The 14,658-nt window shown below is 39.2% G+C and overlaps 1 protein-coding gene across 1 annotated transcript in view; it reads right to left on the bottom strand.

The window, feature by feature from the left end:
* The window catches only part of LOC120540050 (voltage-dependent P/Q-type calcium channel subunit alpha-1A-like), a 514,575-nt gene that overhangs the window by 148,435 nt on the left and 351,482 nt on the right, over positions 1-14,658 (bottom strand). The window contains exons 23-26 of the mRNA XM_039770511.1: positions 11,570-11,717; positions 5,231-5,360; positions 3,058-3,117; positions 191-297 (exon numbers count right to left, since the gene is read on the bottom strand). Coding sequence (XP_039626445.1) covers positions 191-297; positions 3,058-3,117; positions 5,231-5,360; positions 11,570-11,717 — 445 coding nt within the window. The remainder of the gene's footprint in view (positions 1-190; positions 298-3,057; positions 3,118-5,230; positions 5,361-11,569; positions 11,718-14,658) is intronic.

Raw genomic sequence — 14,658 nt, 5'->3', positions numbered from 1 at the left:
TGATTAAAATCAAATTAAATTTTTACATTTTTTTATACGATACATGCATATTATGTCCCGTAAACCAATTACTTAGCTGTTACTTTGTAGCCCTTGATACTTTACTAACAGATGTGTTTACTACGAGTGATGAACTGACTCACACTAAAGTACTGAAAGGGAAAGAAGAGAATAAGGAGGACATACTTACGAAAATGCAAAGGCAACCAAGGCACCACTGACCACAATGAAATCAAGAATGTTCCACAGGTCTCTGAAATAGGCTCCCTGATGCAGAACTAATCCAAGATCAACCATCTGTGGACAAAATTATTTCAGTTTAAGTAAATCATTTAAACATTAGGTTTCAAGAGAAGGGTATGATTCCTGAAGAGCCTGCAGCGATAAGTTCAGAGGATTTCTAAAAAATTCTACTACTATGCAGATGTTCTATCAGACGGTTGTGGCGAGCGCCCTCTTCTACGCGGTGGTGTGCTGGGGAGGCAGCATAAAGAAGAGGGACGCCTCACGTCTGGACAAACTGGTGAGGAAGGCAGGCTCTATTGTAGGCACGGAGCTGGACAGTTTGACATCAGTGGCAGAGCGACGGGCGCTGAGCAGAATCCTGCCAGTCATGGAGAATCCACTGAACAGGATCATCCCCAGACAGAGGAGCAGCTTCAGCGACAGACTGCTGTCACCGTCCTGCTCCACTGACAGACTGAGGAGACCCCACACTACACTACACAAGATTATGGACTGTTACACCTGCCTCACACTCTCCACCATGCATTTTTTAACTTGCACTGCATTGTTATCACTCTTTAATTTAATATTGTTCTTTAACAGTATGCTGCTGCTGGAGTATGTGAATTTCCCCTTGGGGATTAATAAAGTATCTATCTATCTATCTATTTATCTATCTATCAGGTTAATGGATTTTCTCACCAACCACCCCTAGTCTGTCAGGATGGGCAAACACACATCCTCCACCCTTACCCTGAGCATTGGTGTGCCGCAAAGATGTTTACTAAGTCCCCTTCTCTATGCACTCTTCATCCATGACTGTCAACCCATTCACCAACCAAACATTATTGTTAAATTTGCGGATGATACGACTGTCATTGGGCTTGTAACAGACAACAATGAAGCTGCATATGGGGAAGAGGTTCAGAATCTGACAGCACAGTGTGACACCAACAACCTGGTCTTAAATATTCTGGACTTTAGGACCACTAAAAAGACCAATCGCAGTCCGACAACAATCAATGCAGATGCTATGGAGAGAGTTTCCAGCTTTAAGTTTCTAGGAGGACCTGTCCTGGGCTGACAACAACTTGGCTAGAATAAGCAAAGCACAACAACGCCTCGATTTTCTCAGGAAGCTAAGGAGAGCTGACTTCCCCCAGAAGCTGCTGGTTAATTTCTATAGACGCACTATAGAGAGAGAGAGCATCGTAACTAACTGCATGATGGCCTGCAGGTATAACAGCTGCACCAAGGCTGCTAAAGAAGACCTGCAGCGGGTCGTAAAAACAGCAGAGGCCATTACTGGGACTGACCTGCCATCACTCGAACTCTTGTATAAGACACGCTGTGTGAGAAGGGCCAAAAACATTTTCAAGGACAAATTCATCCTGGAAATTCTTTGTTTGAGCTCCTCCCGTCAGGCAGACACTTGAGGTCAATCCGTGGACGCACAAACAGACTAAAAAAGAGCTTTTTCCCCATCTGCCATAAACTTTCTGAACTCTGAATCTCCTCAGTCTGAGATCATTTTATTTTGAACATGTGCAATAAGCTATATTGGTAATGTGCAATATACTAATGTCATACAATATATAATACGTAATGTACTATTCATTAACATTATGCTGCTGTACTTTGAGCAATAATAATTTGCTCTTGTTACTCGATCATTTAACACTGTATACGACATATTTGGAATTATTTGACTTTTCTTTAAACGCAACTTGGGGCTGTCACAAAAGTAATTTCGTTGTGTTATACAGTGACAATAAAGTGCTTGAACTATATGTCTATCTATCTGGGCAAAAATGCATCAAAAGAGCACAGCTGATATATTTTGCTGGGTTCCTGAGATGTTAATTCCCTTGCCAATATCACATGGAAATTTGAAAAAAGGAAGAAGGTATGACCTATCATTCTGAGTGTTACCTTTGACGGCACCAGAGTGATAGTGATTCCTGATCTAGGAAGAAGCCTACAGGATTTCACAGAACACCAGGAGGCATCAATTAGAGAGAATACTTTCTCTCTCTTTAATTCATGATTCAACCCTTTAACATTCCAGCTCACAAAGTTAACTGTTTGGTCATGGAGACACTGCTTCTGAACTTTTGTTGTCATTTTGTCGTCTTAACTTAAGGTAACACAGCTTTGACCCTAGTTTCCAATTTTCCCAGGAGTTATTGCCATGAAGCCTAATGTTACGTTGGCACTTATAATTATAAAGATTAAAAGGACATATTAGAAATAGCTTGCTCTCTTTCTCTCCCGTTAGGTGAAAGAATACTTGGACGCTCAATTAAATACCAAGCACGAGCTAACTGTTTTCTGGAGATCGTCACAAGAGTCAGTAGCCTTCAACACAAACAGTAAGGCCACTGAAGGCTGCTGAACCCTACACAAGTCAACAGGTGGGAGGTGATCCATCCAGCCTAGGACAGGTAGACCCAAAAAAGTGTATCAACAGAGTCTACATTGTAACAAGGGTTGTCATTGTATACTGTAAGGAAGTCATCACCAAATAGACAGGGACCAAAGTCTGCAATGGCAAAACCCCAAGAGGGCTGCAAGATTTTCCTTTCCTTTCAGTTTACTATGCTACGCAATGTTGATCTTGGAATCAATTTTCCTTTGTGTATGTCATTATTTTTTAAAATGACTCTTTTGATATTATTACAAGTTTAAAAATGCTAGTGGATGTTCTTTGGTTACTTGCTCAACAAATTCCAAACAGGACTAAAAGGTCTGTTTAAAAATTTTTCATCAGTGCAGTCATGACAACATTAGTAATAAAATTAAATAAAATAAATGTATACAGCATTGTCTTACCTTAATGACCATTTCAAATGTGAAAACACCAGTAAAAACATAGTCAAAGTATCTTAGAATCTGAAAAAAAAGAATACAGGCGCTATTCAGATCAGTTTGGAAAAATGCATGACATGTAATAGAAAATACAAGTTAATGTACAACTGTCTTAGAAATCTGAGAATTCTTAGAAATTGCTTTAGTCAATGGGTGAGCCTCTCTGGCAGGGTCTTAAATTGGTTTGAATCCTACCTGGCAGGGAGAAAATTCTTTGTTAGTTGTGGTAATCACAACTCAAAGACACATCAACAACAACATTTATTTATATAGCACATTTTCATACAAAAAGTAGCTCAAAGTGGTTTACACGATGAAGAAAAGAAAAATAAAAGACAAAATAAGAAATTAAAATAAGACAACATTAGTTAACATAAAATAAGAGTAAGGTCCGATGGCCAGAGTGGACAGAAAAAACAGAAAAAAAAAAACTCCAGACGGCTGGAGAAAAAAAAATAAAATCTGCAGGGGGTTCTGGGCCACGGTCCCCTCTGGGCATTCTACCTAACATAAATGAAATAGTCCTCTTTGTAGTTAGGGTTCTCACAGAGTCACTTGATGTTGATATGATATCCAATATGGTGTTCCACAAGGCTCTATCCTGGGTCTGCTGCTATCCTCAATCTACATGCTTCCGTTAGGTCAGATTATCTCAGGGCACGACGTGAGCTACCACAGCTATGCTGACGACACACAGCTGTACTTATCAGTAGCGCCTGATGACCCCGACTCTCTCGATTCACTAACACAATGTCTGACTTGTGTTTCGGAGTGGAGGAGTAGTAAATTGTCTCAAGCTAAATAAAGAAAAAACTGAAATTGTAGTGATTGGCAATAATGGATATAATGTGGTTATTAGAAATAAACTTGATTCAATAGGATTAAAAGTCAAAATGGAGGTAAAGAATTTAGGGGTAACCGTTGACTGTAATCTGAATTTTAAATCGCATATTCATCAGACCACTAGGACAGCATTTTTTCACTTAAGAAACATAGCAAAAGTTAGACCTCTGATATAATTGAAAGATGCTGAGAAATTAGTTCACGCGTTTGTTTTCAGTTGTCTAGATTACTGTAACGCACTCCTCTCAGGACCACCCAAAAAAGACATCAATCGACTGCAACAAGTGCATCTGCTAGAATCCTAACTAGATAAAGAAAATCCGAGCACATTTCTCCAGTTTTGATGTCACTACACTAGTTACCTGTGTCATTTAGGATTGACTTTAAAATTCTGCTTATGGTTTACAAAGCCTTAAATAATCTCGCCCCATTTTATATATCGGAGTGTCTGACACCTTATATTCCAAATCGTAACCTCAGATCCTCAAATGAGTGTCTCCTTAGAATTCCAAGAACAAAACTTAAAAGTGGTGAGGCGGGTGGTCTTCTGCTGTTACACATCTCAAATCTGGAATAGCCTGCCAATAGGAATTCGCCAGGCTGATACGGTGGAGCACTTTAACAAACTTCTGAAAACACATTACTTTAACATGGCCTTCTCATAACTTCACTGTAATCAAAATCCTGATACTCTGTACCTCCAACTCATTATAATAACTATTCATGGTGGCTCTTGTGGTATCAAGTGACTGTGAGAACCCTAACTACAAAGAGGACTGTTTCATTTGTTAGGTAGATTGCCCAGAGGGGACTGGGTGGTCTCATGGCCTGGAACCCCTGCAGATTTTTTTTTTTTTCTCCAGCTGTCTGGAGTTTTTTTTTGTTTTTTCTGTCCACCCTGGCCATCGGACCTTACTCTTATTTTATGTTAACTAATGTTGTCTTATTTTAATTTCTTATTTTGTCTTTTATTTTTCTTTTCTTCATCATGTAAAGCGCTTTGAGGTACTTTTTGTATGTTGTTGTTGTTGTCGTCAATGTGTTTGTAGCAGAATGACACCCCCCACCAAGGTAATGGAAAGGTAACATTAACCCCCCCACTGCATTTATCTATGAATTAATGAATCAGTTTTACACAGCAACCATCAACACAATGTGCTTTTCAAATGAACTAAAGAAACAGATTATAAAAAATGACACTGATTACATTGAGGCACTTCGTGTTTGACAAAAAAGGACAACTAGATAATGATGACAGTTGATAACGGCTTTGATAAAAAAAAAAAAAACTTACATTGTTGCGTGGTGAATCAGGCTGAACAGGATCCTCAGCAGCCAGTGCAATGCTACTCATCGCAATAACCAGCAGGATGCACATTTCAAAGTAGCGCAGGTTAATTATGTAGTGACACACCCTGCGGAAACTGAGAAGAGTCAAAAAAGTTTTGGTTATATGAGCAGAATGGTCTCACACCCACTTAATTTAATTCAGGGTCACAGGAGGCATTGCAGGAAACTGCCCTGAACGAGACACTAGTCCATCACAGGAGGCTATTTACAGATGTAATTAACTTAACAAGGACATCTTTGGTGATGTTTAAGGAAAAGCACACACAGACAGAAAGAAAATGTGTGGACTCAGTGGTGTAGCTAGGGGCGGGCGGAGGGGGCAGTCAGCCCCGGGTGGCATTATTGGCCAAAAGGCTCAGTACAATTCATGTGGAAGCAGCAGGGTTCAGAAAAATAACACTTATAAATGACAAAAGTACATTTTTATCCACAAATGCTTCAAAAAATAATTTTTAGACTGTCCTTATGTGACGGCATCAGACACAGCAGTTGAAACTTATGAGGCAATAACAAAAATAAACATAAACATTACACTGATAATAACTTATAGGAAGATAAACAACTAATTTACAATTTATAATTTCGTTATCAATCCAAATGTGTTCAAACCTCCTCACCTATCACTTGTACACTACACTGGTTCTGGTTTTTACAGCGTAAATATATTAAAATAATAATTTAAACACAGCTTATCAGTGTGTCTGTACTATATTCTTGTCTAGTTGATGCTTATAAATAATTATATGTGAAAAAATATTGCTTTTTCTCTATATATGAATGAATCTATGCAAAATTTATCTTAAGTTTTCTCTATACTTCATTTAAATTTTCTATTTCATATATTTCAGATATGTTGGAAGGCAGCAAACTGAAGCACCGCCCCTAAACGAGTGGCATGAACTCGAGCTACGTCACTGGCTGGACTCCACAAAGACTAAGCATCAGATTTGAACCCCTCACATAATTCTGACAAATCAACCAACTTCTTTTCCCTGCCATTCCCCTTTTGTGTTCATTATTATCAGTGACATCTGGAAATCAGAATCCAGCAACATATATTTTCATGTATGCTAACCATTCTGCTAACAATATTAATTTAAAGGAACATGATTATTTAGTAATATTTAACAACAAGTAAACTCCTAATTTTTGTATTTCCATCCATCCATCCATCCATTATCCAACCCGCTATATCCTAACTACAGAGTCACGGGGGTCTGCTGGAGCCAATCCCAGCTAATACAGGGCGCAAGGCAGGAAACAAACTCCCGGGCAGGGCGCCAGCCCAACGCATAATTTTTCTATTTCATTTTTAAAACATTTGCAACAATCAAGAGCAAAACGCTATTCAAATTACAGCACAGAGATCCAGTGGCCAGACACCACTTTGATTCCCAGGACAGTCCCAGTCAGCACAGAGTGTATTTCTTCTCTCTCTGTTGAAGTTGGCTATTACATGCCAAAGGTAGGTTAATGGTGACTCTGAATTGCCTGTGAGAGTTAAGTGTGGGCATTGTGTGGTATGTCCTGTAATGAGCAGTTAGTGTCTGCATTATGTTCAGTGCTGGTGGGAGAGGCTTTAGCTTCCCATGATGCTTCACTAGGAAAAAACAAATGTTTCAACAGAGAAAACTTGTAAATGATATCTTCACAGTATTACCTTTGCTCAGCACAAGGTTGCAAATTAATTAAAAAAAATAATTCACATTTTACTGGTTTCCAACCAATCACCAAAAGCCTCTCATTAATTTACATATTACATTTCTTACCTAGATGAAAGTTTTAACAAGGGAAAGCTTTTCCATAGTTATGGGTGTAAAGGAGATACATATATTGAAGACTGATAGCTCTACAGCTTGCAGTCAATAAAAACATCCCTGATAAATTTGTTAACAAGTTAAGAGTTACTCCTGGTTTAAATCTCTTGCTTACCGTTAATGGTAATTGTCTGCATTATTTTATCCAAGACGAAAGGATGCACATATTTTATTCAGTGCTCACTTTTTCTCTTGAAACAACTGTCACATCTCCATCTTGACAACTTGCAGTTTTCTAAGCATTTCTTTCATTATGATTACTGAGTTGACAAGATTAATGGGCTTGGATTTTACTTTGCAGTAATTGTAAAACTGAATAACGTATGCCTTTGCAAATAACGGCAAATCTATTTTCACGACATGTAGACTTTCATTGTTTTTGTACTCTTTAACACTATCATTTTCACACTGAACAAATCTTCCACATAATTAAAAGATGGCGAGTTTTACATTACTTAAAGATGAATTGGATTCATTACAGAAATAACTTTTGTGGATTGAAAAATGTGCAGTTTTATCGCATGTTGTAAGAAAGCATCCATTCTGATTGAATATCTGTCCCATCTGTTCAGATAGCGTTTGGCAGCATGGCATGACGAGGTTTACTAATAGATATACTCTACTTCTACTAGCTAAGTTAATCGTCACTGTACAGTTAAGAAAGTGGAAAGATAAAAAGTAATTACAAACTTTATTATGTTTATACATACTGTATATATCCATCCATTATTCATCCCGCAAGATCCTAACTACAGGGTCACGGGAGTCTGCTGGAGCCAATCTCAGCCAACACAAGGGAGTAAGGCAGGAAACAAACTCTGGGCAGGGCGCCGGCCCACCGCAGGGCACACACACAAACACACACACACACACACACACGGGACAATTTCGGATCACCAATGCAGCTAACCTGCATGTGTTTGGACTGTGGGAGGAAACCCACGCAGACTCGGGGAGAACAAGCAGACTCCACGCAGGGAAGAACAGAGAAGCAAACCCGGGTCTCCTTACTGTGAGGCTGCAGCGCTACCCACTGCGCCACCGTGCCGCCCTTTATTATGTTTATACTTTTTGCAATTACCACATAGCTATTATGTATACAATATTTTTTTCCTTCTGATGCAAAGAATGCTAAAATTGCAATAATTAACTTTGGAAACAATATGGCCCTACCGGTGGTGGCTTGGGACCACGTTAGACATAGTGAAGGGAATGCTTGATTAAAGAAAAAATTAAACGAAAGGGTGGGGTTCAAACCTGGAGTCTCAGTTGAAAGGCAAGAGTGCTAAACACCACACCATAATCACAACTTGCGTACCACCATTTCTCTGCTAACAGACCACACTGTAGTATTTCACACAACTTGCTTTTTTGAAACTATAGCTCTGCTTCCTGCTTTTGCCTGCGTATTATTCACGACCTTTGCCATGGGGGTTACAAAAACTCACTAGACCAAAAGTTACATGACTTATGTAGCTTCAGATACAACAAAGAAACTGTGCCTGGTGGTATAATGGTGAGAGAGTATGCTTGCCAACCCAAACTGCAACAAATAACTCAGCAGAAAATATGGCTTTGTGTGGGAAAAGTTGGGGCCATCACAGTGATGGAAATCGTTGACTATTTAATGTCAGTCGGAATATTAAAATATGTATGTGATGGATGGCTGGGACGCCTCTTTGACACTAGATCCGGGGGAGCAGCCATGGGATTCACGCTACATCCCCCGGAACACTTGGTGGCAGCACCCCTGGGTTGCATCGGGGCCACAATTTTGGAACACCGGCGCTCATTCCTGTTGGGCTCTGTGGCCACCGCCAGGGGGAGCTGCACGGCTTAACGAGCCCGTCTGGGTGGGAGCGCAGCCACACCCGGAAGTGCAGCCGGAAGTAGGTCAACGAGCACCTGCGCACTTCCAGGTGGGCTATAAAATTTGTGAATTTCCCCTTGGGGATTAATAAAGTATCTATCTATCTATCTATCTATCTATCTATCTATCTATCTATCTAATCATAGTGCCTTTCATATCTATTTATCTATTATACAGTGGCTTTCGCCTACTCTGTACAATTTAATGTCATACACTACTTGTCATAAATATCTGTTTATATGATATCTGTATGTAGGAAGAGATGAGAGACACTGTACTGTCAGGGTGCTGGGGTGCCAGTGTGTTTACCCCTTTTAATATGAAACAACAAATGATAACAAAATATGAAAATAATGGAAAGACAGTCACTTCACCAGTTGCTAGCGGAGTTTTGTCCTCAGAGAGATCAGGGTCCAGAATGAAGGCAGACTTATATATGAGGGGCACTGGAAGAGCCAAGACTTCCATAGGTGAAGCAGATGTGACATCTTCCCCATTCTGGGGACAAATTAATAGCTCCAGTTGACAACTGTGTTTCACCCTCATCCTTCCACACTGGTAAGGCGCTACACTCTTATAGTTGTGTTCATCCCTCTATATTATATAGTGCCTTTCACACAAATCTATCTGATCTGTCAGCCTATTATGCAGTGTCTATCTTGGTTGTCTTATTTTACATCTATCTATCTATCTATCTATCTATCTATCTATCTATCTATCTATCTATCTATCTATCTATCTATCTATCTATCATATAGTGCCTTTCACATCTATCTTTTTATTATATAGTGCCTTTCACGTCTATCTATCCATCCAGCTATCTTTCTTTCCCACATATATATACCAGTCAGTTATATAGCATCTTTCACATATATATACTGTATACAATCAGTTCTATAGTGCCTTTCATATCTATCTGTCTATCTATCTATAAAAGGAGCCGACAGTCACCACTCCAGGCGCTGGAGTCGGGTGGAGGACAAAGCTGCCTTGGAGGAGTGGAGGAGAAAGAAGAGTGTTTTGGGGACTGTGTTGTGCCTGTGGGACAAGGGGAAGATGTGCCCCACAGGTGAAGAAAATAAATCTTTTTGTTAATTTTTATGTACTTCTGGTGTCAGTCTGTGTCGGGTCGGCAACAACAGAGCATTTATTCCACAATGTAATAGAAATCATTTAAACATCAGTTGAGTTTATGCAGTGTATTCTTCATGTTGAGTTAAATGGATATACGAAGGGTGTTCAAATATAAACAGGAATGTATGAGCTACACTTTATTTATTGAATACAATGAGAAGACTATTTCTCACACTATTTTTCTATGTAGTCTCCGGCCACTGCAATCCACTTGTTCCAGTGCTCAGGAAGCTTCTTAACCCCAGAAGAGTTACAAGTCTTTTCACTGCATGTTGACCAATTCTTGCACAGTGTCAGCAACCTCCTCATTCGGTTTTGAATTTCTACCCTCCTAAAAATTCTTTAAGTGGACGGAAGAGACGATAGTCTCTCTCTGAATGACTTGCACCAATCATACACTCTAGACTGAATGAGCCACTCGTCCTCAAACTGATTTTTAAGTCTCTAATAAAACTGAGATGGAATGACTCCTTCATTTGTCAAAAATGTAATAAAAATTTGCTGCGTGACACTATTGTGTACCTTCTGCTCCGACATGTTGATTACAACTGACAGGAAGGGGACAAAGAGCAGCCAGCACTGCTAATGACAAGTTCAACCATGCATGTATTTGTCCAATGAGTCACGTCTACCTTGCACTCTTTATAAAAACAGAGCATGAAAATTCCTGTTTATAATTGAACACCCCCTCGTATTTAAGCTTATGAACTACACCTGTCAGTTACATGTGGTACATGAAAGATGCTTCTAGTCCTGTGCTTAATCACAGATACACCGCAGCCACTTTCCAGTGCGCCAGCATTATTTCAGATTGCATACATGGAGAAAAAAACTTGAACTTTAAATAGTTTTCTCATTCTTCTTATTCTTTCGGTTGCTCCCGTTAGGGGTTGCCACAGCGGATCATCTGTCTGCATATGGATTTGGCAAAATTTTACACTGAATACCTTTCCTGACGTAACCCTCCCCATTGGGACCGACAAGAAGAAACACACTGATTTGTGCATCCTCTGTGGCTTTGCTTTTACTAAAATAAAATATAATGGACACTCTATAATTTTGTTTAGTAAATGCCATGTAACTTCTATATAAAAAAAAAATAATCAAAAAACAACATCTAAACTTATGGTTTTGAAATGTAGAAGTAAACTATGAAGATGGCATTAGTTATTCATTCAAACAGCTAAAATCTTTTTAGTAAAGAAATAAGAAGCAGAATTAAATAAAGTTCCATCACAGAGTCAAAGTGGCTGCTGGATGTGAGATCGGACAGAAGACCCCACAGCCTTCTAGGTCTGAGATTGCTTACTCGTCATTAATTCCTCTTGGTTTGTTTTTGTCACACTAAGGTACTGCTATATAGAAATTTGAAGGTTTCAGTAGTTCAAGGATGGTAAGCACATTAATTAAAGCCTGACCCAAGACACAACTACCGTAAGGTAGCCCGGCAGAAAAGACTTACGGGTTGGTAGTTGAAAGGATGAACATTGAGCTAAAGGGTGGCATAGGCTTTGGTCCATCTTCACCTTTCTTTTCCTCCTCCACTTCCACCTCCTCTTTTTTCTCCTCTTCTTTCTTTGGCAGTGGCTCAGTGTTGGCATTTTTGTTCACTACAGGATCAAAGAAACATGTTTTACACTTTGAATGAATCTTAAAAATCTCTTCATCAACAATTGTCTGAACTTTAAACATTAAAATAAATATTTGTACCTTTATATTTACTATCTACTTTATTAGATAAGCCTATCTTGTCCCCGGGAAAGACCTCCCTTTTGCCTCCAGGTATTTGGGTCCATGCTGACTTCATAGTCCCATGTAGCTCCTGTAGATTTTTTATCCATGCATTCATGTTACAAACTCTTGTTCTTACTCATCTGAGAATTTTAGATCTCAGGACTGTGCAGGCCATCACTGTTGAGTTTGATGAACCAGTTCTCAATGATGCATATTTTGTGGCTTAACACATCATTGTGCCTGATGTACACATTTAAAAAAGTGTAAAATGTAACCATAAAGAGATGCACATGGTCAGCAACAATGGATTAAATATTATGCCATTCAAAAGAAGCTCACTTGGTATTTAGAGGTCTAGTGTGTGCCAAGAAAACAGTCCCCAACCTGCTATAATTATATTAAAGCCAATGGCTTGTACCGTTGACACAAGACAGGATGAATCCATTGATTTTTGCTGTTTAGGACAAATTATAGTCTCACTATCCGTATATCCCAGTGGAATTCGAGGTTCACCAGACAACTTCAATCATCCACCTTTGGTTATCACCTGTGCGTTTTAACTTCTCACGATCCTCAAATGTTGTAACAAATCTGCTAAAATGTCCAACTGTGCATTGAGAGATGGATTTCGGCAGACCACTGTTGTAAAGAGCTGTTCTGTGAGTATCTGTCCTTTCTGTTAGCTTGTTGGAGTTTACCTGTTCTCCTCTAACTTCTTTTTTAACACAGTGTTTTAACCCATGGAACTGTTCTTTCTTCACTAGATGTTTTTAGTTTATTGCACCATTCTCTGTAAATTCAAGAGACTGTAGTGTGTACAGATTCTAAGGAGTATTCATTTTAGAGGTACTGGGACCACCACATCTGACACCAACAATTATACCACAGGCAGAGTTGTGCTAGATTTTGTAGCATATGGTTTAAAAAGGTTACCTCTTGACACTGATTGCATGCTACAGAGACACATGATTAGGTGATTGGGGAAACGTCCTCTTTGTGTAAGTGGCGAGGTGTATGTTAAAACAGCCACGGAGTGTAGAGGGTTACCCATAAATACCCAGCATCTAGAGTTTAGCTGTCAATATTGTAACAAATTCAGCAAAACCAATGCGAGAAAAGTTCCTGCTGTAGAGCAGGGGTGCCCACAGTTTTTCGGCTTGCAAGCTATTTTTAAAATGACCAGGTCAAAATGATCTACCTACATTAAAAATGCTATATATATATATATATATATATATATATACTGTATATATATATATATATATATAGATATAGATATATACTGAGTATACTTAATACATAAAATGTATGCTGTCGTACCTTGCATAACTGAATAACCTTTATGGCACAATAACAATTCGATACATTTATGGTCAACATAGTATTTGGATATAATAATCGTCATGTGGGAACAGGCTGACTCACATACAGTAAATAAGTAGAGCTGAATAATGCAGTCAAGGAGCTTTTGAATTGATCCGAGTGAAAAATGATGGCTGTCCAATTAACTGCGATTTTAGTTCCCTCTCCTTTCACTTTCTCAGATCGCTTTTCGGGAGGAAGTCAGTTTCGTAGTTTTTATGAACGGTTCAAAAGTGCCTTTCCACATTTTCCTTCTTTGGAATAGCAATGATAGATTGACAGATCAGACAAACGCACTTCAACTGTGACATTGTGAGAGAAAAAAATCCTCTTCCAATTCCACATCCAGCCCATACCCTCCCCAAAAAATATATTTTTTAAATCCCTTCTTTAGTCGATATAAATTGGAAGGCTAACTACTGTAGATCACAGCCAGAGTTTTGCAGTAGTTTGCGCGTGTGGGATGATCAGTGTGTCAGAAGAAGAGAGATCTCAGACTGGCCGCCCTGTATGTCAATCAAGTGGCAAATGCCATAGCGAGGATATATGATAGACTAACATTTAAAAAAAAAATTTTTTGAATGTAATGCGATCTATCTGCACTAACTTTGTGATCTACCGGTCAATCACGATTGATGCATTGGGCACCCCTGCTGTAGAAGATCCACTTTTCTCCTACTCAGATACATGTATGTTATAAGCCAGATAAAATGACAAATTCTATGTAGGGTTGAACCTTGAGCATATTTTGTCTTCAAACAAAGGAGTCATCAATCTCTTTGCATAAGTAAGAAATTCTTAGGGGGTCTTGTAATTGTCACGTGCCTTAAAACATGCTATTGGGTACACATTTTTGGTATTTCTCAAAAGAACACATGTACTCCAATAGGTTCATGCAGGCCTCTAGCTTTATATCTCCCTATTAACATACCCTGAGATGCCACATGGTAGCCAATATATCAGATTCAAACAATATGAAGATAATTAAAAAGTTTCGATGTAAATACAGTTGGCCTCAACAGAGGCGGCCTTAGGGGTGTGCATGGCCTAGGGCTGACCAACCGTATGTGGGGCTGGTTATGTCAAATGCTGGTATGTATGAACTGTATAAACGTGCGTGTGAATTTAATAAAAATAATGTTAACATGTACAGGATTTTCTCATTACAGTATTCAGCTAATTTTTTTGCAAGATAACACACGGACATTATCAAAATATAACTGGAGAATATAACTTAACAAATCCGCTTGAACAGGACCCCCCTAGGCACGGGGCGTGGGGCAGTCACCCCACTTGCCACCCCCAAACTCCGCTCTTGGGCCCCAACATAAACTAACTTCAGTTTCCTTGGTAAGCATTGTTCAAAGTGTGAAACGCTACATAATGAAACTGAACACCAAAGATCGGATTGCAAATGTCCAAAACAGGCTGTACGGTACAGATACTGTAGAAGTC

Source organism: Polypterus senegalus, chromosome 12 (genome assembly GCF_016835505.1).
Source record: "Polypterus senegalus isolate Bchr_013 chromosome 12, ASM1683550v1, whole genome shotgun sequence".
NCBI lineage: Eukaryota > Metazoa > Chordata > Cladistia > Polypteriformes > Polypteridae > Polypterus > Polypterus senegalus.
This window is presented reverse-complemented; position numbering and strand designations above follow the sequence as displayed.